Source organism: Lissotriton helveticus, chromosome 5_1 (assembly GCF_964261635.1).
Source record: "Lissotriton helveticus chromosome 5_1, aLisHel1.1, whole genome shotgun sequence".
Taxonomy (NCBI): domain Eukaryota; kingdom Metazoa; phylum Chordata; class Amphibia; order Caudata; family Salamandridae; genus Lissotriton; species Lissotriton helveticus.
The window spans coordinates 1,538,405,581-1,538,432,211 of record NC_136065.1 but is presented as its reverse complement, the minus strand read 5'-3'; the positions used below and the strand labels follow the sequence as shown (position 1 = coordinate 1,538,432,211).

General features: G+C 46.3%; 1 protein-coding gene across 2 annotated transcripts in view; it reads right to left on the bottom strand.

Annotated features, from left to right (window-relative positions):
* RAB29 (RAB29, member RAS oncogene family) overlaps positions 1-26,631 on the bottom strand; it is a 328,586-nt gene that overhangs the window by 70,573 nt on the left and 231,382 nt on the right. For both annotated transcript variants that reach the window (XM_078644596.1, XM_078644597.1), the window contains exon 2: positions 3,167-3,238. In XM_078644596.1, coding sequence (XP_078500722.1) covers positions 3,167-3,238 — 72 coding nt within the window. The remainder of the gene's footprint in view (positions 1-3,166; positions 3,239-26,631) is intronic.

Below are 26,631 nucleotides of genomic sequence, written 5' to 3'. Positions count from 1 at the left end.
CTGTGCTTTGCTGTGCTGTGCTGTGCTTTGCTGTGCTGTGTTGTGCTGTGTTGTGTTTTGCTGTGTTGTGCTGTGCTGTGCTGTGCTGTGTTGTGCTGTGCTGTGTTGTGCTGTGCTGTGTTGTGCTGTGCTGTGTTTTGCTGTGCTGTGTTTTGCTGTGCTTTGCTGTGCTGTCCTGTGCTGTGTTTTGTTTTGCTGTGCTGTGCTGTGTTGTGTTGTGTTTTGCTGTGCTGTGTTGTGTTGTGCTGTGCTGTGTTTTGCTGTGCTGTGCTTTGCTGTGCTGTCCTGTCCTGTGTTTTGCTGTGTTGTGTTGTGTTTTGCTGTGCTGTGTTGTGCTGTGTTTTGCGGTGCTGTGCTGTGCTGCGTTGTGCTGTGCTGTGTTGTGTTTTGCTGTGCTGTGCTGTGTTTTGCTGTGCTGTGTGTTGCTGTGCTGTGCTGTGTTGTGTTTTGCTCTGTTGTGCTGTGTTGTGTTTTGTTGTGCTGTGCTGTGTTTTGCTGTGCTGTGTTGTGTTTTGCTGTGCTGTGCTGTGCTGTGTTGTGTTGTGTTGTGTTGTGTTTTGCTGTGCTGTGTTGTGTTTTGCTGTGCTGTGTTGTGTTTTGCTGTGTTGTGTTGTGTTTTGCTGTGCTGTGCTGTGTTTTGCTGTGCTGGTAAGGGTATGTGAGGGTGTGTGTGAGGGGGTGTGAAGGTGAGGGTGTGAGGGTGAGGAGGTGTGTGAGGGTGAGGAGGTGTGTGAGGGGTGAGGGGGTGAGGGCGTGAGGGTGAGTGTCTCAATGAATGTCACTGCTTCGCCTTCTTTGAAAATGTTCAGTGCTGCAAATAGAGCATGCCGCCGTAATTATCACAGCATGAGGCCCCAAAGTGATAATTATCACAGCATGCAGAGAGACGCCCCACGCTGCTGGAGCACTCAACTGCACATTAATTATAGTTGAGTGCTCCAGCAGCCTGGGGCGCCTGTTGACATGCTGTGATAAGTGGGTCTCATGCTGTGATAATTGTTGCAGCGCCTGAGGAAGTGGAGACTCCTGCTGGGATAATTGGTCTTGTGGCGCCTCAGGAAGTAGAGTTTCATGCTGGGATAATTGGTCTGGCGGGCTTGCAGCGCCTGACGTCCAACAAACGTGCACAAGCTGCTCAACCTTGAAGCTCGTTCACAGACCTGGGTCGGCTCGTTCCCAGCTCTGTGTCGGGCTCGTTCACAGCTGCTACTCCCTTGACAGGGAGCAAGGCGGCTATAGAACTCGCTGGCGGGAGCGCTTCGCGCTCCAACGCCAGGCGAGCCCTAAAAATGTATCACTATAGTTGGGGTTTCTCTTTAATAATCAGAACTGGTTTCTTTCCAAAAGAACCCTTTTTCCAACTTAAGACTGCGGAAAAATCATAACGCTCTAATCTATACCTTGCAATTTGCAAGCAGCTCTTTGATGACAGTTAATAGCTTACTGTTCTAGGTTAGGATTATAATTTACAAATTGCAAGGAACAAAGGATTTCCCAGACAAAAGCAGTAACCCATGGACCTATCTACATTATATGCACTTTGTGATCTGAATGGTACACTTTCTTTGCAGCAGGCACATTAACACTCTGTGCTACCTTACCATGAGTCAAAGCTTCCACTAGACAAACCTCGATCTCTCTAGGAAGAACATTAATCACTGGAGTTATCTTGACATTTTTATTGTTTCCTGAAAATTACTGGCGCTGGTGCTTTTAAAACCACAATATACTTCAAACATGACGCACCCCACCTGAAGTCATCGCCTGGTGTGGTTGCACCAGCCGCACCGCCCTAGCGGGAAGGGGCAACAGCTAGTAGCGGCTCCTTTATGGCGGAGAAACGTCGCTCCAATGCTTTTAAGCAATGCAAAAAAGAAACATAAAATGATAATAATAATTAAGTTATTATCATTTTATGCTTTGTGCTGCTTTGCTGGTGGGCGGGCTGCTCTGCTCTCGGAGCAGGTCAGGGGAGGAGTGGTTTGCCCACTCCTAAGTACGCAATGACTTTGGTTGGCCCTCTCGCGCCGCCAAATCAGTCATGTGCATTTTCCAGGTTCTCCATGCAGGCTGCATTACAGTCTGCGTGGAGAACAAGCCCAGGACCCCAATTCCCTGGTTGAGCGACAAACCAGGATGCTCAAAACCAATCACAACGCTGCATTGCAGCGGTGTGATTGGTCAGGGGAGCCTGGGTGCTTCCCAAGCACAGCGCTGCATTGCTGTGAGTTCCACAAGGAGAGCAGGAGCAGAGGTACTTTTATTTTTTTATTTTCAATATGTGACACCCATAACTCCCCTCGCCATTACGTCCCACGCGACCCCTGCCATTACGCCCCACAAGCGCGCGACCCGCCCTGTCACCCACAAGCCATGCCATCCGCCACTAACAACAGCATAGACAACAGAAGGAAAGGTGTGTCGGAGGAAGACAAAGGTGGGAGAAGTACAGGAGGGAGCCAACTTATATCAGTGTAGAGTAAGAAAAAGCAGTGCCTAAAAATGCGTCCAACCTCCAGGAATCCCATAGCAGCTGACCAATAAGAAGCAAGTGACCCACAAGAAGCAAGCAAAAGAGTGACAATGAAGCCAACCAATGGTAAGCAATAGGTGGCACATTTACAGAAAATAATGTCTTATGCTGTCTTAGGCAAAACCTAATAAATAAGAGTAAAAGAGTAATTTTATGGCACTGCTCAGTATCCTGCAAAGTCCATCACCGCATGGGTCGTGAGACAAAGAGATCTCCAAAAATAAAGCTTAGTCTCATTTAACCCACCTTCTGGCTGACAAAGCTGACTCGGCAATAAACAGCGTAGTGGTCTGCCGTCAGACGACCCCTTCCAGGTGGGCACGACGGGCAGACCGTGTGTCCCTGCTAGTCTTTCCTAGGCTAGTTATACAATTGTTATTTTTTACTGTTCACTAAATTGCTTCCGTGAAGAACGAATGTGCAATTATAGGGCATACTTGTATTTCTGATTCGAGGAACAGTTTCTTTACACTTATTTTTTGTTGAATAAGTCCATAAATTAAATAAGTATTTAGGAGATATCCTAACCTTTTCTTTGAACAACAGAATTAACGTTAAATCTTTGTAACTTATTCCCCATTCTTAAGCCAAACAAAAACATCGCTGCCTATAAAGTAATGAGAATGTTCTTACCTGCAATGTCCCAGAGCTGGAGCCGCACTGTCTCGGAATTAGACCATTGCAAAACCTTCAGGGCAAAATCCACTGCAAAGAAGAAAGAAGGGGAAATGTCAGGCAAGAAATAGAGACCATTGCAAAACCTTCAGGGCAAAATCCACTGCAAAGAAGAAAGAAGGGGAAAGGTCAGGCAAGAAATAGACATATAATGAATTAAACAAAGAAGAATCTAGAGAAAGAAACTGAGGTGCACGAAAAAAATGAAAAAGGGAGGAAGAAAAATAGAATGGTAGACTCAACAAGAAGGGAATAAAAAAATGCAAACGAAAGGGTTTTTGGAGGGGAAGTTGAAGTGTTGCAGAAATGGACGAGTTGACTGGGGAGCACTGGGCTGGTGACCAGTAGGGATATGAATTCAGGAGGAGGGAGGTTAAGGGTAAAGGCCAGCAGGTGGGGGAAGGGGGGGTGTGTGTGTGAGACAGACAGACAGACAGACAGACAGACAGACAGACAGACAGACAGACAGACAGACAGACAGACAGACAGACAGACAGACAGACAGACAGACAGACAGACAGACAGACAGACAGACAGACAGATCTGTCTGTCTGTCTGTCTGTCTGTCTGTCTGTCTGTCTGTCTGTCTGTCTAAGAATGGCGTTTTGGTTTCCAGTGGGGGAGGAGGTGTAGTAGTAGGAGCAGAGTCTAGCGTGGCTTCTGAGGCCCACAAGGGCAGAGATCTTTTAGGCAGGAGCAGCCTTGAGGGGAGAAGGAAGACTATCCTGGAAAAAGCAGTCTAGAGCAGCTCTTCTGGCAATGCAGGTGCCAAAAGGAGAATTGGTGGTTTTCCCTCACTACAAGTTTTGTGATTGGCAAGGGATGGAGAAATGCGGGGTACGAGGATAGTGAGGATTGGCTGGCTCCGACAACCTGGAATTAGATGCAACTGATTTGCATTATGACGAGGAAGCGAAGGAGCAACAGATTGGCAAATGAATGGAAAAGGATATGCAGTGATTTTGAATGGCAAGAGGAAGGTGTTGTTTAGCAATGAGGAAGTGATGGGTTGAGGCTATTGCGAAAGTGTTTTGGTGCCTTACAGAAAAGAAGTATAAATCCAGATGACAGGAAGGGAAAGGGGAGTAGTGGGTCACCGAAGAAAAAGAAATAGTGGATGAAGTGGACCTGGCAGGTGTTGGAGGAAGGTAACAACAAGTTGCGAAAAATGATGGTTAACAACCTAGGAGGAAGCTCTTATGGTGTGGGACTCGTTTTTTTTCCTACTACTCACAGCCAGATTCTTCTTGGCAGTGACGGGCGGGGTTAGGGGGGGCATTGCACCATCTATCTTACATAGAGCAAACAATGTAATGTCCTTCCTCCGATGGCCCCCTACTCTGTGGGTTCCGTCGAGGAAGTATTCCGCAAACTAAGTCAACAAGGGCTCTGAAAAAGTGACACTTAAATTGGCAAAAAACAAAGGAATGGTCATCTGGTGATCAAAGATGGGCATAAGTGATTAAGGTACAAGATTTTTTTTAATAAGATATTTTTATTGTTTTTTTCAACAGAAATTAAACATAATAAACATGACAGGAAGCGTACAACCAGCCCAGACTTCGTGTCCACATGTCAACACAGGGATGTTCAGATCAATTCCTTAAGCCCAAAGTAGTCTTACCAAATGCTACATATCTTGCAATGTTTGTGAGGGCAACTCCGTGCTGCATACACTGGTTCTTCTATCTTAGCACATCAATCCATAGTCTGTTGCCAGGCGTGCAAGTCTGGTGTGGTAGCGGAGATCCAATTCGGGACTATATTTCGTTTGGCGAGCAGAGTCCCCAGACACACCAAATACCGCTTTGAGCGCTAGAAAGCCTACCCAGGTCCTCCAGCAATCCTAGCAGAGCAACTCGGGGTAAGCAATCCACTGGCCTTCCCAATACCCCGACAGAACACCCAGGAGTCGGGACCAGTACCCGTGTATGATGGGCCATGACCAGACAACATGATCAAAGTCTGCATTTTCAGTTCCACAGCAATGGCATGCGGATTTTAAGAGTTAATCCGCCTTCCAAAGCCGCAATGGTGTCAGGTATGTAGGATAAAGGACATTTATCTGGATCAGCCAGAGAGGAGATCATATGGCCTGTTCCCTCGGGCCATGAGTGCCTCCCCCCATTATCCATCTTATAAAGCACCCACCCAGGGGCACGGAGGGTAGTAAACAATTCCGGGGAGTTTATGACCAATGAACAATAAATGTGGGAGACTCCACCTTGACCCAGGGGAGTCACCCCTAGTCTCCATGGGACTGAATTATGGGACCTGCCCATGGAAGTATTGGTGGGACAGGAGGGCATATCACAGTTGTAGGAATTTGGAGAACAGGGAGCGATGTAACTGGAAGTTGGCATGCAAGTCTGAGAAGGACCGCATTTGTGATCCCTGCCATGCATGGCCTAAACATAAAATATGGATCAGGTGCCACTTCCCAAACCCCGCCAACTGGCCACCTGGCGGAGCTGTGTGCCTCTCCAAAGGGGGTCTGGAGAGTGACCCTGCTCCCCACCCAGTCCATCTTGCACCAGACTTCCACACTCCAAATACAATTTTAGTCAGGTCTGAGAGAGAAGGGGGGTGGGGGGATGGAGGGGGAAAATCGGCGACCCATGCAAGCGGTCTACAATGAGGTAAAGGAAGCTTAATCTACTTATAGGTATACGATCCTGCCAGCCATTGTCCTGCATAGGGCCCGTAAGTGGGAGCAATAAGCACTTGGAATAATTAACCAGCAGGCTGGAGGCCTGGCCGTAGAGATCAAGCATGCGTTGCGCTCTAGGGAACTCTAATGCAGGGTCACTCAGAAATAGCATTATCTTTGGTGTATAAAGAAATACGATCCTCCTCCAATTCATCTCCCCACTGGAATTATTGCAATTGAGCATGGCAGCACACCCATGTCACCAGAGATTTAACCACACAAGTGAAAAGAAGGGGTGATAAGGGGCAACCCTACCTGGTGCCCAGCTGAATTAGGATCACCTGCAAAAAGACCCTGTTTACTTGAATTCTAGCCATGGGCCCGGCAAAGAGTTTGCACATAGGAGATAAAGCAAGGGCCAAAGCCTAAACGAACAAGCATGTCCCAGAGAAATTCCCAATCAAGGGAAACAGAAGCCTTTTTGAAGTCTATGAGGAGAAAGGCGTTAGACACCAGCAGCAGCTGATGGTATGTCACCACTGCTTGTATCCTGCGAATATAGTGGCTTGTGCCGCGGCATGGCCTACACTTGCATTGATTGAGATGGACCAGTGTGTATATGACCTGGAGGAGACAGTTAGCTAGAAATTTGCCGAAAATTGCACGCTCAGGATTAACAAGGGAGATCGGGCGATAGGGCATGCAAAACAACTATTTTCTCCTCTTTCAACACTGCTGGGAGGTGGCCTGTGGCTATGGCCTCGTTATAGAGCGCTAATAAATGGGGCAACAGAGACTCCCAGAATTTCTTCCAATATCCGACGGGGAAGCCATCTGATCCCGGAGTCTTGCCGGGGTTCATTTCCGAGGGGGCTTTGTCAACCTCTGCAAGAGTAATCGGTTAGTCTAGATTGGCTGCATCTGACATCATCACGGCAAGTCCTAGATTACAGGGAAAGAGCTTTTGCGTGGAAGACAAGCATATAAAGTACGATACTAGTCAGCGACCAGGGCCTCAGTAGCCGGTTCCCGCTTGGGTACCAGACATTAGGCACTACCCAGTCCACCAGACCGCTAGTTGTCAGCCAGTACAGAAACATACTCGATTTATAACCCCAGCAAAGACCCTACTCTTGGAGGCCACCCAGAACAAACTCGCCTTGTCATTGGCAGAGCTGTCGCAGAGGAAGCCTATCGAGCGCTAATGGCCGCAGTTCAGTCTCTTCTACAGAGGAGCATTGTTCTGCCAGTGCTATGTGGGCCTCCAACCCCTCAACCCCTCAATCGGAGGTGATCTCTGCTGGTCCTGGGCTCGGAAATGTGTGGAGGGACCCCCTGCATGAATGCCTTGCTGGCAGCCCAAAGGGTACCCAGGGAGTCCACAATCTACGTTGAGCTCCAGAAAAACGCTGAGTTCCTGCAACGCACTGAGGCATCAAATCAGGCGCTCCCTCAGCTACCTCCGCCCAAGTAAGTAGTAACTGGGGCAATGTCTGAAATACCCATTGGGAGGATTTTCGACCACATGGTACGAAGCAGGTCAGGGGCAGGCATGAAAACAATCGATGCATGACCTGGTTTTCTATGCCACAGAGGTGTAAGCGTGCATGCTAGGATTCCAGGTGCGCCAATCATCACAAAGACCAAGGCAGGAAGCCCACCCGGAGGCAGAAAGCCCAGACCGAATACTATTCAAGGCCCTCAAGCAGTCAATATCAGAAGACAGTCATATTAAACCTTCGCCCACTGTGGTGATACCACTGGAGAGGCCTGACAACACCTCTCTCACTGAATTGAGCATAGGGCCCAACAGTCTGGTAGGAACAGAGACACTCTACAAATTAGAGGCCTGCCCACTGACCGCCCCCTCTACCACAACCTATCTGCCTTGTGGGCTGGTCACACTATGGGTAACCACCATTGGCAACCGTTTGTGGATCAGGATGGCTACCTACTAGCCCCTAATATAGCTGGCATAGTATACCCAATCTTATCCATAGTGCGCCAGAAAGGGGCATCAGGAACCAAGAGGCATGTTGTTTCGCAAAACCCAACACTGCACTCCCGCTTGATTTTTTTTTTTTGTTAAACGTTTTTTATTGCAGAACAAATACACAGCATACATATCATTACTGGATCTTGTCAGTACAGATTTTCCTCTATTCAACTCCGCACCTGATAAGTACAAACAGCCATTCAGCCCACATCCCGTAGGCTGGGCGGCATCCTCCGCTTCCTCGGTGCATGTAACAATTTCTACTACACATGGTCTTAGTATGAGGTAATCTGGTATCTGCTTTTTAGTCAATACTCCCCGTCCCTCCAGTATCGTCAGGTAATAGGTCCCCTGTTCTTCGATTTGCAACCCTGAGCCCGCTCTCCTTCCCGCCCCTCCCCCCCTCCCTCAGTGTCCTCGCCTTCGCCTAGCTCTGAGTAGCGTGAGTCTGTGGTGATGGGCAGAAGTATTTTGGTGTTTACTATGTGTGTGTGTCTAGTGGGGGAGCCGGCACCGCGGCACTCTCGGTCGGGTCTCCAAGGCCCGCAGGGTCCCCCCCCCCTCTTCCTCCACTGAGTTATCTCGTAATGACTGCACTAGCATCTCCCACGCCAATGCCGCCTCCTGGGCACGCTCGTCTGAGCCGCGGCGGGCCAGTTGGTATCTGATCGTGCTCTCGGCTGCCGCCCACTTTAGGAATTCGTTTAACCATCTCTGTTGCGTCGGCCCCGTCCTTGATTTCCACCCCTTGGTCAGCTCCCTTCTGCACTCCCGCTTGATGCAGTCATTTAAAACGCTGACACTCCACGTCATTAGTTTAAGAGCCATCAGGTTCAGGACTGGAAATACAGGTCTAGGCAATACCCACTCGGGTATTCACAAGAAAGGAGAGCCTTGGAATATTAGCCTGTCCAAAACAGGAGCAAACATGTCCAAACGGGCGAAACAACCGCAAACCAATGTGCCAGCATCCTTCCAACCCAACACTTCCACCCCAGAAGAATCTGTCCCCCAATAAAAAAAAAGTCACAGACATTGAAAAACCAACTTTTGGAGCGAAACAACCTATGTCTTCTCCCCCCCCCCCCTCACCGGAAATACTCAAAGAGGTTCTGATGCTGCTGGTACATTGATACAGCTGAATCCTATTGGTAGCCATGGGAGCCACATCAGGCCCAAACCCGCCACCTCCCACTCCCCCTTGTAGCAGAAATCGGGGCCACCAAGCCTGAAAAGGGCCGCCAGCAACAGCAGCCCCACCATCATTGTTCTGCTAGGGACTGAGGGCGTCAGTGGTGGGAGACCCACCAACCCTTATTCATCATTTGTGGGAACCCGGTCGTCTGCAGGCCCCACCATTAGCGGTTTTCTTAAGGGGTTTTTCCCCCAAGGAGGGAGCGAGTGGCTGCACATGAGCCGGTTCTTCGCTGTCCTTTCCCATGTGGCCTCAGAAGTGTAAAGAAAAAAAAAAGAAGGACCTAGATGTGTGGATCACTCGGAGGTGGGCTGAGAAGAGAAGCCCATGCCGCAAGTTCAGCAACAGCTTTGACGGATTTGCGATGACGCTGCACTAGACTAGTATAGTCGGGAAAGATTAGGATAGCTCGCAAGCATAACGGAGGACGTATTCGTCCCGAATCTCCATGCTTTTAATTATTTATTTAGAGTTTTATAGAGCGCGAACCAGACCTGTGAGGGTATCAGAGCTCTTTAAAGTATAGATAGGAGGTAAACAAAGGACTTTGGGTGGGGAGGATACAGTTAGGATACAAACAGGGAGATACATTGTACAAAGCTATGAGGAGGCATAGTCAGATGAGCCACCTCCGATTTCAACATGGACACAAAGTCCTCTAGATCCAAGAGGTGTCCCTCAGAGCAGGGTTTGTGACACTTTGTGACATTGCAAAGGTCCTGGAGCGACATCCAATCTGACTTCTCCAATCCTAGTCTTCAAAGCTGACTGGGATGCCTGGATAGCTAGAAGGATGTCCGTGGTGTTCGGTTGGCCTGCCAGCGAGGAAGGGGTAGTTTCCACAGTGTCCTGCTTCGATGCAGCGGGGGCATGGGCTGTGTATTTATCAATCCTTGCTTACGCTGAGGCGGAGTTGATGCCCAGTTCCCCAGAGTAGCATCAGTGCACAGTCCTGGTCACTACGTGGAAGAGGACCAGCTTGCACAGGGCCCCGGCCACCCTCATGGCAGCACGAGCAGTCAGATCCCACTGCGCTGTCCATGGGTGAAAGATGTGGCCCACTGCACCCAGAAATCACCCCCTCAGGCCTGGATGAGGAGGGCGGAGGGGGCAGAAAGAGTTATGTTTGGCCTTCGGGCATTCAGTAATGCTGAAGGTTACAGGTTGGTTTGTCTGGGAGTCCCCAACCAGGCCACCGTGTCCCTGGGGAAATGGGTTTTTTGGGCCTGCCTCTTGCGATATACACTGTTTTCTCTCGAAACATGCACCAGTCCAGACTCTCTTTCCAAGCAGTCACTGTAGGCGGCCTTGGGGATCCCCACAACTGAGCAATATCCCTCTTCGCAACCATATTGGCCAGAGTCGCCCACCGAAGCTGCGACACGTCATAGTCATTCGGACCCAATACATTCAATAAACATTGTCGGGCTTCTGGCATCATCACAACACCCGTAACGTCATCCATAATCTCATGTATACGTTTCCAAAATCGCACCACCTCAGGGCATTCCCATATGATATGGAGATAGGTGCCAAGGAGACCCACGCCGACACATGCCATCCGTAGAGAACCCCATATGAATCAGACGGGGACCAGTGACATAGATTCTGTGGAGGATCTTGAGTTGGACCAGACGGAGGCGGGCCGGAATCGCCACTTCCTTGGGAGAGGAGATTGCGGACTGCCAGTCCTCGTCATCCAGTTCAATACCATCAGCAATCCAGGCCTCACGGAGGCGATCGAGCAGACTCGATCGGTCATTAATCATTTTCTTATAGAACAGTGAGATAGTACTATCCGGCACATAGCCATCTAGTATACGATCTTCGAGGGGGGAGGAATCCGGAATAGCACTACCCACTGGCAACACAGAGTTCAGAGCATGACGTACCTGGATATAACGAAATCTTTCCCCGTCACTCAGCTTATACTCTATTTGCAGTTCCGAGAAGGCCTTAACCTTTCCTTTAACCCAGAGATCACGCACTTTACGAATACCGATCATGTCCCACTTATCAAATCCTTCGTCCTCCATAGGCCACCCAGCTTCGCAGAGGCATAGAGCGGTGTCGCACCCGTTAATTTATCACTCCAGCCCATAGCCGCCGTTGCGCTATGCCATACCCGCACAGCTATAGCGGTAGGTCCCGTGAGTTGTGAACGGGAGGACCCCGAATAAAGTGCCCTATAGTAATCACCACCTGGGAGCAGCCACTTGTCCATTTCGAATGCTGGATTCAACGCCGGGCCATACATCCCGTGGTTGATAGCAGCAAGGTGGGAAGCCCAAAAATACCTATGAATATCCGGGAGCGCTATACCGCCATCATACCAGGGGAGTGTCAATTTCGGAAGAGCTATGCGTGAACGTCCGTCCCATATTAGTTGCCTCTGCAACGATTCTACTTCCCGAAAATATTTCGACGGGATGACATCAAAACTATTCTGGAGGGCATATAGGAACCGCGGTAAGGACATCATCTTAAAAAGGGCCGCACGCCCTAGGGGAGACAACTGTAATTTACGCCAACGCGCTACATCGGAGCGTAATCGTTGGAGTGGGGGGAGCAAATTACGTTCATAGCGAACCGCCGGATCCATCGAGATAAACACACCCAAGTACTTAAAGCCAGACTGCGACAACTGGATGGGACAGCCCCATGGCAAACGAGGGACATCACCCGCAAGTACATAAATGTAGGATTTCTACCAATTAATGATAAGGCCTGAGTTCTTCCCGAAGGAATTAAGTACGTCAAACAATACATTAAGCGATTTTTGGGGAGATGTAAGGTACAATAAAATATCATCCGCGTATAAGGAAATGCGATCCTCAAATTCCGGCGTCCAGCGTATACCCTTCATCGAAGGTTCCCACCGTAGCCAAGCGGCAAGAGGCTCCAACGCTAAAGCAAAGAGGAGCGGGGACAACGGACAACCCTGTCGCGTGCCCCTCCCAAGAGTAAAAGGCACGGAGACGCGGCCATTAACCACCACCTGGGCTAGCGGTGTTTCATACAGGAGTTTGACCCAACCAATAAAACCCGCGCCGAATCCAAACTTGGCGAGTACCGCCCAGAAATAAGACCACTCTATTGTATCAAAGGCCATTGTGGCGTCCAAGGACGCCAAGATGGCCGGTTCACGCAGCGTCGGGGCCCTCGCGAGAACACCATGCAGACGTCGCAAATTTAATGCCGTATTACGGTGCGGGATAAAACCCGATTGATCCGGATGAATCAGGTTGCTGATAACCATAATCAGACGATTAGCAAGCAATTTGGCGAGGATCTTGGGCTCCGCATTTAAGAGCAAAATGGGTCTACAAGACGAGCAGCGATCTCGTGGTTTACCCTCCTTATGGATCACCACAATGGTCGCAAGACGCTGATCTCTAGGGAGGGAGCCATTATCTCGCGCAGCCAAAAACATATCACGGAGATAGGGAGCTAAAGTATCAGGGCGTAACTTATACAGTTCCACAGGAAGGCCATTGGGACCCAGAGCCTTGCCGGAGCGAAGGGAGCGTAGCGCGAGAGCCACCTCATCCACCGAGGGCGTGGCATCCAAGCAATCACGATGCGATTCCGACAAACATGGGAGTGCTATGTCCCGAAGCAACAAGTGTGAATCCTCCTCGGGCCTGTCGGACGCCGAGGTATAGACCTCTCGAAAATAATCAGCAAAGCATTCAACAATTTCAACAGGATCAGTTACACTCACACCACCGCATGTCTCAATCACCGGAACCACTCGATTCGCTCTCTCCCTTCTGTCCAGCCAGGCAATCAATTTCCCTGCTTTATCACCCACATCATAGAGCCGTCCCTGCTGTTCCCTACTCATCGTCTTTGCCGCATCAGTAACCAAAGTTTTATATTCTAATTGTTTAAGGCGGAGGACATGTAATGCTTCTCGAGACACCTCCCGCTCCAATGCCGTCTCCAGGTCTGTGATTTCAGTCGTGAGCTGAACAATTGCCTCATTCTTACATTTCTTGGCACACCCCACCAAAGACAATGCCTGTCCCCTGATCACAGTCTTAAAAGCTTCCCACAACGAGACAGGCGAGGATACAGAACCAGCATTCTCAGTAAAATACAGATCAAATGATTTAATCCATTCAGTGCGAGTCTTAGGGTTGAGGAGATACCAGGGGTTAATCGGAGCCACCCTGCCTTCGGCCCCGATATACCCTGGGCCAAGTGTCTAATCTCTCCAATCGAGGGGGACAGTGCCGCCGGTATCAGGATATGATCTAATCTAGAAAGACTACCATGAGCTCCCGAGTGGAAAGTAAACTGTGTTTGCTCTGGATGCATTAGTCTCCAACAGTCTACGAGACCCAATGTTTCCAGGAAGTCACCCAACCAGGATTGCGCAGCAGGAAGATCTCGGGGGGGATAGCGGTCTATCCTGCCAGAAATGACGGAGTTAAAATCACCACCCAGTATCAAAACCCCCTCCGGGAGACCCAGAACCATCCGCCCCAGGTCCGTAAATGTCGTGGATTGCAAGCCCGGGGGGACATAAACTGACACCAACGAGATTGGTTTTCCCTCCCACCGTCCGACAAGTGCAACATATCGACCCCTGGCATCAAGGATCACATCATCGACCTCGAGGGGGAGGGAAACTCTAAGCAGAATACCCACTCCTCTAGAACTAGAGGTAAATCCAGAATGGGCAGCAAGACGATAACCCCGTCTATTAAGAGCGTGACAAGTGTTTCCTATCAAGTGTGTCTCTTGTAGCAAAACGACATCAGGCGAAAGGCGCCGCAACAGCTGCATAACCACCCCTCTCTTTATGCGATCACCCAACCCATTCACATTCCAGCATAATACCCTCAACCCTCTACCCCCATCCAGATCCACAATGAACTCCCATCGCAAAACGAGCATCACACCAATATCAAAGATAATGAAAGTACCTTGCCTTGAAGAAGAAAAAACAAACAGTCCCAGAACATGTCCCTCCCTCCCCCAAAGGTTCCCAACACAACTCCCCCCACCCTGCACCGACTCAGAAGCCACCCCAATTTGCAGTGTGCCTGTCGCCCTAGCAATTACAAACAAAAAACTAATCTATACAAAGAAAACCCCAGAGGAGGAGAGGGTCCCGCCATCGCCGCTACCTCCGAAGATACAAATGGAATGATCAAAAAAGTCAGTGAGCTTCGGCTGGTCACGTTGAATAGTGTTCCTGACACAGGTACCATAATCATTCTTGGTCCATCAGTCCCCCTTCAGCACCACCAGCATGGTCCCGGCCAGTACGGCGAGTCGGCAAAGTGTCCAACCAATCACTCGCTTCCTCAGGCCTGACAAAGAGAAATGTTCGATTGTCATATTCAACACGCAGTCGGGCCGGGAATAACATAGCATATTTTAGTTCCATGTCTCTTAGTCGCCGTTTCACACCTTGAAATCCCATACGTTGTTTCTGGACCGATTGAGAAAAGTCCGGATAAAAATTCACAGCGGCGTTCTCGAACTGCGTAGGGCCGCTTGTCCGTGCCGCCTGCAAAATGGCGTCGCAATCTCTAAAGGTGAAGATCCGTGCAATAATCGGACGGGGGGGAAGACTGGGCTTCGCCTGTCCCCCTGGCACTCTGTGCGCACGTTCGATGGCAAAGAATTTGCTCAGGCCCTTTGGTGCAAGATGATTAAGAATGAGGTCCTCCACTCGAAGATCAGTGGCGAGTGAACTAGAATCTTCCGGGACCCCAATAACACGCACGTTATTGTGCCGTGCACGGCCTTCAAAATCCTCCAAGCGACGAGCAAAAAAGTCATTAGCAGATCTAAGATTGCGCACTTCTGTTTGCAAGTCGGACACATCCGTGGTAAGGCTGGATGTCTTTAGGTCCAATGACTTCACTTTCTCATTCGTCTTGGCCAGATCAGTTCGAATGAGGTTGACATCAATAGCCACTGTGTCCAACTTCAGAGCCAAGGCTTCATACTGTTGGCCAATAGAAGACTGAATACCAGCAATGGCGCCCATCACGTCTTGTAGTGTTAAGTCCGCCAACACAGCAGGATCGTCGACAACCTCCTCCCGGGTCTTAGGTGCGCCACCAGGGGATCCTTTAGAAAGTGTATAGCGATCCATGACATTCGTCTGGGTTGAACCTCCACGGATAGTGGTCTTGACCTTCCGTTTCTCACCCTCAGGCTTGCCCGTCATGGCGAGTCGGGTGCCCCAGAGGGAGGCTTGGGATCTGGTCCAAATGGCTCCTTAAAATTCACACACGAGAATACAGGAGGCAAAGTTGAGCCAAGTGGAGTCCACGCCAAACAGTCGTCCGCTCGAAACTCAATGAGCAGGCATCGGGGCTCGTCCGATCAACAGACACACCGCATATATGAGGCAGTGCGCCGGATAAACGAAACCGAAAGTGAAGTGAGGCTGTGGTCTGATCCCCTCAAGCCGTTGTTGTTAAATTACGACCTGGGCACTGCTACAACTCAAGGTCCAGGCTGTTCCATGGAGAAGGCCGCAAATTTCAAGACGGCAAAACTCGGGGACTCTGCGTCCGATTTCGACCCAAAAACCTGCTAGTACTTCAGCCGGGTTGTGTCTTCAATGACCTTCCATCAAATCAGGATATTGTCCAGGATAAATGAGGGAGGCAGCGAGGGTCCTCGGGAGCCCTGTGCTCACGCGGCCATCTCGGATGCGCGCGAAGCTCCTCCTCCTATCAACAAATATTAATGAAGATTCTCACAACACCTTTAAATCTTAACTGGACTATGGATAGGTGAAAAAAATTCTTAAACCGAATTTCTGAGAACGCGGCACATCTATGTGCTGCCAAAGGTCCATAAATACTTACAAGAGGGCCCAATGAGGCCAACTGTATTAGCAGTTAACTCCATCTAAGTATCTTTGGGAAAAATCTTAGACCACTTTCTACTACAATTGGAGGCCAAAATGCTCTTCTGTATAAAAGAGAATGGAGATTTCCTAAGGAAACTATACAACAAATTCTTCACACATACTGTGCATACTAAAAGAGAATTCTCTATTTACAACAATTCCACACAAGGAAGATATTGAACCTGTTGAATTATCAATCTTTCAGACCAATCTTGAGAAGTAAATTTAATATTACTAATGGAGATACTTAATTACGTTTTAATGCTTGTAAAGCAAATGGTACAGATTATTTATAGGTCAAGGACACTCCAATAGGCTTTGGAGCAACACCAGCCAATAAAAATGTATGTACACAGTTAAGACTGTACTCATCTACAACACAAGAGAATGGAAAAATTTGTCTATGGTTACATTTAGAATAGGTTTCTGATATTTAAGACTCAGAAAGCAAGGAAATACATACAAAATCTCAAAGAAATGCACACTGTCATCAAATTCACCCACACATTAAGTCAATGCCAGATAGAATCAAGCTGGGGATAGAGTCCAGACAGGACTATATCATTCATAAACCAACAGACACATGTACGCTCGGCCACCATTCATAAGAATGTGATATTGAACGTTATCCTGTTCTAACTGCAATCTGCCCTGTGGGTGTATGCTGCTGTAACACACTCTAGTTGGTATGTCAATAAAAAATGGTTTTAAAAAAAAAAGAAAGAAGAAGGTAAACCAACAGACAGAAATAGCATATTGCATTTTGGCAGTTTCCACGATTGGTCACTCAAAGTACATTTGCCATTCTTTCAGTTTACAAGAGTTAAAAGGACAACCACCAATGACCACTATGTTGAGAGCAAACAAATACAGAAACAAAAGTTCAAAGACAGGAGTAAACAGGTGAAATACTGAGAAAAAACAGAAGAACAGATTGAAAAAAAAACAGAGAGTTCACTTGCTTGAAGAAAAGTGAATACACTTCTACACGACCAGTATTTTAAAGCAAATTTGTGATGCAAATCGAGAAAAAAAACAATCAAGCGGTAAATCCACAAACTTTAGGAAGTGGTAAAATAAGACAAGGAATTGAAAACATTATTTCCTGGTAGACCACTTTTTGTTTTCTCGAAAAGTGCAAATATCAAGCACATAGTTCTCAACACCTAAATTGCAGTCAATTCAAGAATTTAATAAAAGATAATGTAGAGCATCATCCGCAAATAGGAGACAAAAAAAATTAAAATAAAGGATAAATCGAACTGAAACTCCACCGGCTGCATATATTTTTTAAGTGTCCTTGCAGCTTTGGATATGGTGCCAAACGAAAGGAAACATTGAGAAACACATTGAAAGAGCACAATGCTAGCCAACTGAGATCCAAGATTTTTTAGTTCAGTTACACTACAAACCCACATGCCCTGGATTGAACATTAAAGTTAAACACATGCATACCTAGAACAAGAAGTGACGCTTAATAATCCAGAATACTTTAAAGGGTCATATCAACGAATAAACAAAGGTAGCTTCACACTAATCACACCACTTAACCATGCAAGTGATCTAATCTTTATGGTAAGCTATAAAGCTCGAATGCCCCGGTTGGACATTAAAAAAAATATCGATATGTACCAACTTATAATAATATATTAACACATCAATGCCATTTTCGGATGCCCAGACCATTTAGGAAACCAACATGTTATTAAAAAAATGTTTAAAAAGGTATGTTTATTTATGAAAAACCAAGAGGAATTCCAACGGTGTCTACAAGAGGACAACACCCCCACGAGACAGAGTACAGCACCTTCATCTGTGAACAATTAGATTAATGAAACACTTAATTCCGGACATGTTCTCCGTACAACGTGTGCACGAGCGTACTGAACATAAAAACAACAAAATGACGCGGCCAGCCACAACACAACTTTTTGTTGACCGGAAGTTTAACTTGACTTTGGATTTATGAACAAAGCCTTCATTTTTTCTCAAATCACTAATACACAGTTCATAACAAAGTTAATATATTAACAGGACCTTACCAATAAGCAAATAGTAATGTCAATAACTGAAATGGACAACTTTTCTTTGCCAGTAGAGTATGTGTTTTCATATAATTCAAAAATGGTGCCAATTGAACATAATTACGGTATCTATTATTTGGCAAGAATAACACTTGTGTAGTCATAAGGGATTTGTGTAATAATATTTCTGAAATTCAAGAACTGGAAGTTATTGCCAATGAATAAAAGGTGAATTTTTAAACAAACGTTGTTCAAAGTGGATTCACTAAAACGAACAAATGCTGAGCTATGAGAGCTTGAGATTTCTTGTCTCATCAAATTAACATCATGTGAAACAAGGAAAGTCAGATATGACCATACACAGAACTGTGAAAATAAATTTGAATTGTACTTACTGTGAAGTCAGTTGTATCTTTTCCCTATGTTTAGGGAAAAAGTTAATTTTTAAGTGACTTTTTAAAACAAGTAGGAGATATGGATTGTTGGTATACTAAAAAGGGATCTGTTTTCAATGGTTTTGAGCATATTTGTATGCAGTGCACATGCTAGATAAGTTGGAGATAAGTGTCAATTGTTGACGTGTCTCTCCTGCAGACTATTAACACGTTAACCGACCAACACCTTTCCAATTTCATGCAACGTAATCTTGTGGCACCTAGCAAGTCTGAGCGCAGCCAGGAGATGAGGGTTTCCTTTTTGTCATCCTGAACTATTAAATCCTTTTCTGGTTGCCTCCTGTTTGGAACACCCATCTTACCCTCACCTCATGCCTTTATCTGCCGCTTTCCCGCAGGTAGCCAGGTAGCCAGCCACCTGCCTTTCTGCACCAATTGAAACATTTCCATAGGCTGCATAACCTATCTTCATCTCCTTCTGCACCCCTGTGACTCTTTGTTACAACAAGCTGAAAAATAAGTTTGCTCTACTGAGACAGACGAGGGAATCAATGCTGAAGTGAATGCAAAAAAGTAATTAAAGTACTATAGTTTAAAAGATCTCTCTTTAGCATTCATATAAGATGCAAATCACTATGTGACATGCCCACTTTCTGCCTTTGCTGGCATATGTGCCTAAAGAGGTTTATAGGCAAGTTTAGCCAAAAGGCTATATCTACTGGTATTTCTTTTCCAAAACAGGAGTCTGAAAATGGTGCAAACCAATGTGCCATTACCTTTCTTGTCCATCTTTGTGGCTCACTAGCATTCTTGTAGAACAGACGTCAGGGTGGAAAACAACAGCTACAAGTAACAATGTAAAAAAATAAAAAGAAATGAGAGATGATTTAGTGGTATTGGTACTATTATGGGATTTGTAAAGCGCATCAGCTACTCCGTGAGCGTCCCGGACCTTGGCAATAAAATATCTGATCCCAAACTCACAGAGATGCAAGAAAGCAGACCCGAAAAGCCATGTCTCGAGGAGTCACTTAAAGATCTGGATGTCTGCAGGGGGATGTTGTAACTGATTCCACTCCCTGATGGCCAGATAGGAGTAAGTCTTTCTGCCCCATTTTTTTCTTCAGAATTGAGGAATAAAGACAAGCAAGGAGTTGGAGGACCAGAGTGACCTGGCTGGTTGTCATGGAGTGCATGTGTATTGGACAATTACTGAGATTCTTTGCGATAAAAAAAGCTCTGGGTCACAACCAGACCTTTGAACCTCACACATTCTTTGTTGGGCAACCAGTGAAGTTCTTTTAAGACAGGTTGAATTCAAGCTCTAATGGGAAGTCACAGCAGAAGCCTGGCAGTCGGATTTTGTAGCAGCTGTAGTCTCCACGAGAGATAGGGAGGTAGACCCCAGTACAGTGAGCTGGCACAGTCTAACCTAGAGGTCATTAGGGCCTGGATCACTGTTTTTTGTTGCATAAAGGGGAAGGAGGTGAAGGAATTTGTTAAACATCTTTAGCAGTCCAAAGCAGCCACCTACTACCCCGCTACCTGGAGGGGGAGAGAAAGAAGCAGTGTTATAGAATTTATCGCTGCAGGGGGTGGTGCAGGGGGACATCCTTTGGCAAGAACCATTGTCCCAGCTGGGCACGGGGGATCTCAAAGAACAGAATTTCTATCTTGAGGGTGTTACATTGAAGGCAGCTGTCACTCATCCACTGAAACACAGCGGTCAAGCATACGATGAAATTACTCTGTGCGTTGGGTATGTTTCAATCTCTAGTGAGAAACAGTTGCATATTGTCTGCATAGGATGCAATCTGTACTCCAAATTATTCTATTAGGGTTGCCAGTGGGGTCATATGCACAATGAAAAATGTGGGGTTCAATGCAGACTCCTGCAAACCCCCAAATTCTAGGGGCTTAGGTTCCGAGGCAAAAGGGGCCATCCAGAAAGATTGGGACTTGTCTGCCAGAAAGGAGCGAAACCATGCCAACGCTGAGCCACAAAAGCCTATCGCACCGAGGTGCTGCAGGAATGTCGAATGCGAAACCATATCAAAAGTTGCGGATAGATCAATGAGAATCAGTTACACCTGTTTCCCCTGATCCACCACCACTGCCACCTCCCGAAGTGTAGTCTGTGCTGAAACCCCGGTGAAAGCACGACTGGGAGGGGTGAAGTAACATGTTCTACTCTAAGAAGGTCAAGAGCTGTATATTTATGAGCTACTCTAGTATTTTGGCAAAGGCTGGCAGCAGGAAAATAGGTTGAAAATTGGAGAAGTTGGACTAGATCATTTACTAAATTATGGTGTGGCAAGTTGTATGTACTGAGAGTGAGGGCATTTTTGGGATGTTGCTCTTTACTGACATTTTAAACATTAGTTACAGCCATAATACTTCTGCATCCATCACAGTATCAAGCTGGCAATATTTACTAACCTAGTGCAGTATCTTCTGAAAGGCTGAAACAAAAAAAACAAAGTGTCTCGAGCTTCCTGGACATCTTTATCCTTGTATATCATCAGGCAGCTGATGATCACAACACTTCATCTAATTTATGTAGAACTTTCTTACATCACATTATTGTGTGGAATGTCTCAGTTTATATAGGCCTTTACCCATTACTCACGGCCTTTTATCCCATCAATTTGATATGAATCACTGGCATGCTAAATGAAACACAATGAACACAAGGTACTACCTTTTACAATCAGTCTCTTATTACCATGAATGTATACTGATGCCATTATGCAGTTTATATAAAAAGAAACAGAGCAAAACATGCCACTGGGACTCTGTGAGGTCACAAGATTTGGGGCATGACTTGGGATACTGATCAACTGTAATAAATCTGAAGCTTATCCACTAACACCAGCTACCGAGATGATTGCCCTGGACTACCTACTGCTTTCGGGTGGAGGTGGGTGGGGGGCAGGCTCAATAAGGTTTCTGGGCCTCAAGATACACAGGGATACATATGTTGCCTCAGAGATAATTATGGCCCAACGGTGCGCAAATTACACATAGAGATGGGTTAAATTACCACTATCCGTAGCTGGGAGAATAGTGATTTTTAAAGATAGCAACCATGCCCAGGCTTATAGATCATTTTATGAAAATCCCAATCCGACCTTCACAAAATATTTTAAAACCATGCATTCTGGTTTAGGCTGATTGGTTTAGGTAGGTGCGATTGATGTAGGAGATCACACCCCTACTACTGGTTCAAAGCAGAATGGCAGACCTGGACCTTAAACTGTATTATTGGACTGCCAATGCTGTTTTCAAGCTCTACCGGTATCTTTCTCTGCCACTTTTACATTTGATTGCTGGGACTGATAGAATGAAACTGGGCACACTTCAGAGGTGCCTTTTTACCAAGACACCCTATCCTGAAGAAGGCATGAACACTGATGGCACAAATAACACTTGGCACAGAAAGTGCAGCCTGTTGAGAATATCCCAATTCTACTCACCCTAAACTCCCCCGATTGAAAATCCAGCACTGCCTCGAACACTTGATAGGGTAGTGAAAGATTCATTGAGTAAACACCAATTGTCGGGGGTGGGAAACTTACGATAACAGACTATGTGTGTCACTGGAATGTTTCAAGAGTGGAGGTTCAGCCAGTGCCCTTGATGAGTTGGTATACCATAGGCTGAAAGATGCACGAGTGCGTGAAACGCTTTATTCCCACAGGAACCGAGGAAGGAAGCTCCACTCACGAAGCTCAGTCATCCAGAGATGCATAGGGGAAGGGTTTCACACTTATCTAAGCCCATGATTGAGTCATATGATTCAGATTCATAATCTTTATTTGATCTCTTTTTAAAACAGATCATAAAAGCGTCATTTCATCAAATAAACCATATCACAATATTATAAAACTATATAAAAACAATTAAAACAAGTACAAATCTATATAGAGTGTTTGGCAATTTGATCAGACTAGCCCTGTACAGGTAAAGTAATATTGAAAAGCCATACGTGGGGGCAATCATAGTCTTTGTATATAATTTGTTGTTGCTTATTGGTCCCCCATCAATTAACTGAAACCAATTAATCTTGTTAATACAGCAAATTATGTCAACAAAGCTCGAATCCTCCTCTTTTTCACACAGGCCCACAAAAAAACATGTTAGAGAAAAGCAGACAAAGGGATTGGAGAGTGCCTTTAAAAAATACAATGCCACCCTGCACTGTGTGATGTTATAGCACCTTAAAAGCGGCAGGATAAAAACTTTCCTTTCAGTGTGATAAAACTTGCAGAATAGTACTGTTGGAACAGGGCACACCGGCCCACTTAGGGTAGCATGGTACAGAGTGGGAAGGCTCAATCTAGAAGGCAATTGTGACGTACTTGCGCAGCACACAGTACAACACCCCAGCGCAAACCCTCCAAAAATGACACCACACCGTCTTAGTTAAATAGAAAATAGAGAGGCTTTACCCTTTTGCATTAAAAAGGGGGTGAAGTTTCCAATAGTTAATAAATTAGGACTTTGGGCATTCCATTTTTGGATTAACTGCATTAATTAAACCATACATTGCATTGCATTTCCTCACAGTAGTCACAGAACCAGGTATTTAAATACATTCAACTAGGCAATCAGCACGTAAGTGTATTACACATAAAGCAATAGGTACATGCAGCAGTTTAAACCAAGCAGGTAAGTACGTTAAAAATTGAATTAGCAGATATATGTATCAATTTGGAACAAGCAGGTAAATACATTAAGTCAGAACATCAGTGGTTCTAAATTCAGGGTGCGCTGTCTCATCCCCGCTCCTGCGCAAGAAAGTGCTTACAGTTGCTTAACTTCAGGGGGGGGGGGTCTGGTACCCACTCTCCTATTATGAACCAGTCACGTTATTACAAGGGAGAGGTTCAACTCAGAGACTCAGTTCTTGGCAGCCCCATCCATTACAGTTACCCCTTTCCCTGAATTACTCCGCTTCTCCAACCCCACCCTCAATTAGGACTTTCCCTGATACCTCTGCGCCCGTCCGGCGCTTCTGTCTCTCTCTGCGGAGCGAGTCTGCTGGGCCGATATTCCCCTGACCACCCGCTTAGGCCTTACAGCACTTCGCCTGAGACGGGGGTAGGGGCCGCAGCTGAGCCGCACGCAGACACTAAAGAGACCCCACAGCATGTGGGCCTGCTCGCGCTTCTGCTCCTGATCTCCGAAGAGACGGGCTGGCAGTTGGTTCGGCCTCCCGAAGGGCTGCGGCGGCTTCCCCTCTTCTGAGGAAGCTCCGGCTCGGGCAGAGAACTGACGTGCTAGGCGGGAGTCCGGTTGTTAAGCGACCCCGCCCAGCGTCTCTCTCAGAGCCTTGCGTCGCTCCTCTTTTCCTCACGGCTCGGCCCTTCTCAGCAACCAGGCCAGCGGTGGTAATATTTTAGCAGCCTCGGCACCTCAGCGCTTCTGTGAGGGGAGAGGGGTCTGATCAGTGCAGCGCTGGTGGAGATGGGCGGCAGACGCGCAGGCAATATCAGCACGCTTCTGACAAGGGCCAAACAGGAGGCAAGGGCAAAGGTTAGGTCCCAGCCTCACTTCAGGGGTCGTAGGACGGGTCCCTTGCTTAGCGTTGCCCTCTCAGCATACAGCGCCCACCCTCCTAGGTTCCCGAGGCTGGGGCAAGGTCACTCACCAGCTATCCAAATGGAGCAGTCCTCCTAATGTTTGGACACACTGGGGCGTTGTGCGCTCTGATCTTCTCTCAGACAGGGCCAGATCAACAGGAAGGAGGGCAGCACCCTCAGACAACCCGCAGCCCCTAGGAGCAGTCAAATTAGCCTGTGACACAATCCCCCTGACGCTGTAGTCTGCAGCCCAGCAGTGTGACAAAATGGCCGCCCAGTATCCTCCCTTATATAGCCTGGGCCCAGGTCACTAGAGTGGACCGGAAGGTTCTGGAACCCCTTAATGCTATCCTATGGGCCAGAGTTCTGAGGTAATGTCTAACAGGCATCCATTTTATGAAGCTCTCCCATCCCACCATTTTAGGAAGGCGCACCTGCGCCTCAGCACTGATTGGCAGTGGCGAGAATAAAGAGCGGTGGAGGCGGTAAAAGGTTAAAATTATATTTATTTTTAAGTTAAATCAAAGGACCCACTGGTGCACAAACCAAAGCGTCTAGATCAGATCAGCTCCAACCGCTTTTCTGATCTAGAACTCCGGTTCACTACAACATTCCACATTACATGTATAACACTCGGTATTACATATCAATATTCCATATGACATCAGTAAACAATACTAGAAAGAGAAGAAAGATATTACCACATGTATCTTTTCCACAAATGAAACAAAATAAAATAAAATAATAAAACAAAAGAATAATAAAACAAAACAAAAAAAAGGGTTAATCTAGAATATAATCATCAAATCTCTTTGGCAACCTGACATCTTTTATGAGAGTCATGTGAACCAAGAACAGATGAACTAGTACCAGCATCACAATCAGAAACAGAAGAATCCAGAATAGGATTAAGTCTCGGAATGAAGAGTAGTACCAAGACCATCACTAGAACAAGCAAGCTGCTCCTTCTGTAATGGACCAGAATAAGAATTATCGAGCCAAACATCTTCACCATCTTCCATTTTATCAAAAAAAAAATTCTTGGCCAGGTTTCAGGACAACCACTGAACTCTTGCTCCACCAACCTTTGCCCTTGAGTAATACAGTAGATTCTGTAACTTTTTCAACTTCAAACGGCATACTGAACTTAGATATGCCTTTAGGTGTTATGAGAAGGATTGACAATTCTTACCCAATTTCCAACTTTCAAAATGTTGCTCTTACAATGATGAAAGTCATCATAAGACTTTCCAGACATACGTGCAGAAGCTATATTGTTTCTAGCTTTAGTGACATAAGATTCAAAACTTTCTGTAAAATTGTTCTTTTTTTCTAGATGAGGCATAAACAAAGATCTTGCTTGTCTGCCTCTCATTAAACTGAAAGGAGAAACTCCTGTACAAGAGTTAGGAGTTAAATGATAACTCCATATCTTGTCTTTCAAAAAATCTAAAACATCCAAGTTACTCTCCAAAGCTGCTTGAATACCCTCTTTAAAAAAATCTGTTAGCCCTTTCAATCTGACCATTGGAACGAGGACTATAAAGAGGAACCCTTTTAGCAGACACCCCAATTTTTTTTTAAACATTTGCATTTTGCTTGAAATGAACTGAACACCAATGTCAGACTTAATGGAAATAGGAGCCCCTTCAACCCTGAAAATGTTGTCCAGGAAACTTACAACTACATCAGTACCAGGATGCTCCACAAAAGAGTAATATAGCCATTTTGGAAAATCATCAATGAGGACAATTAGAAATCTTTTTTCTCTACCAAGACATTCATAAGGTCCCGAAAAATCAATAGACAGGCTTTCCCACGGACGTCTAGGACCTTCTCCAATGGGCAATGGTTCAGTGGACACCTTCCAGTGCTTGTCTGACTTAACACACACCGAACAGTTATCAATAAACTTCTCAACAGAGGCATCCAAACCCGGCCACCAATAAGGATTCTTAAGTAACTTCTTTGTACCTGAAACACCAGGATGCCCTGAATGTGCTAAATTGATAATTTTCTCTCTGAGACTCCCTGGTGGAACGAACAAATCATTTCTTAATAAAATTTCATTTTCAATGGACAACTCATTTGCCACTTGTGCAAAACTTCTCAATGGTAATTCAAGATTTTTAATAGAGGGCCATCCATTAACAACATAAGATTTGACTTTAATCAACAAACTGTCTCTACTAACATGATAATTCCATTCTTTCTCATCAATTCCAAAATTGCTTGACTCTAAAGCATCCAAAGTTGCTACCACACATTCTTGTTGATTCAAGACCTCATCACAAGAATCACTAAGTGGAGGTAACCTAGATAAACAGTCTGCAGTAAAATTCTTTCCACCTGGAATATGCTGAATCTCAAAGTTAAACTCCTGCAGTCTTGCTATTAACTGCAGTCTTGCTATTAACCGAACCAATCTCGATGATGCCTTACCACTTCTCACACCATCCATCATATAAACCAAAGGTTTATAATCCGTCACCAAAATAAAGGGTCTTCCCCACAAAAAATTCTTCAACTTCTCCACAGCCCACACACAGGCTAAGGCCTCCTTCTTGATGGTACTGTAATGAACTTCAGCGCCTCTAATTCCTCTTGAAATGAATGAAATAACTCTTTCCTTGCCATCAACAATCTGCGTGAACACAGCCCCCAATCCAACAGTGCTGGCATCCACAATTAC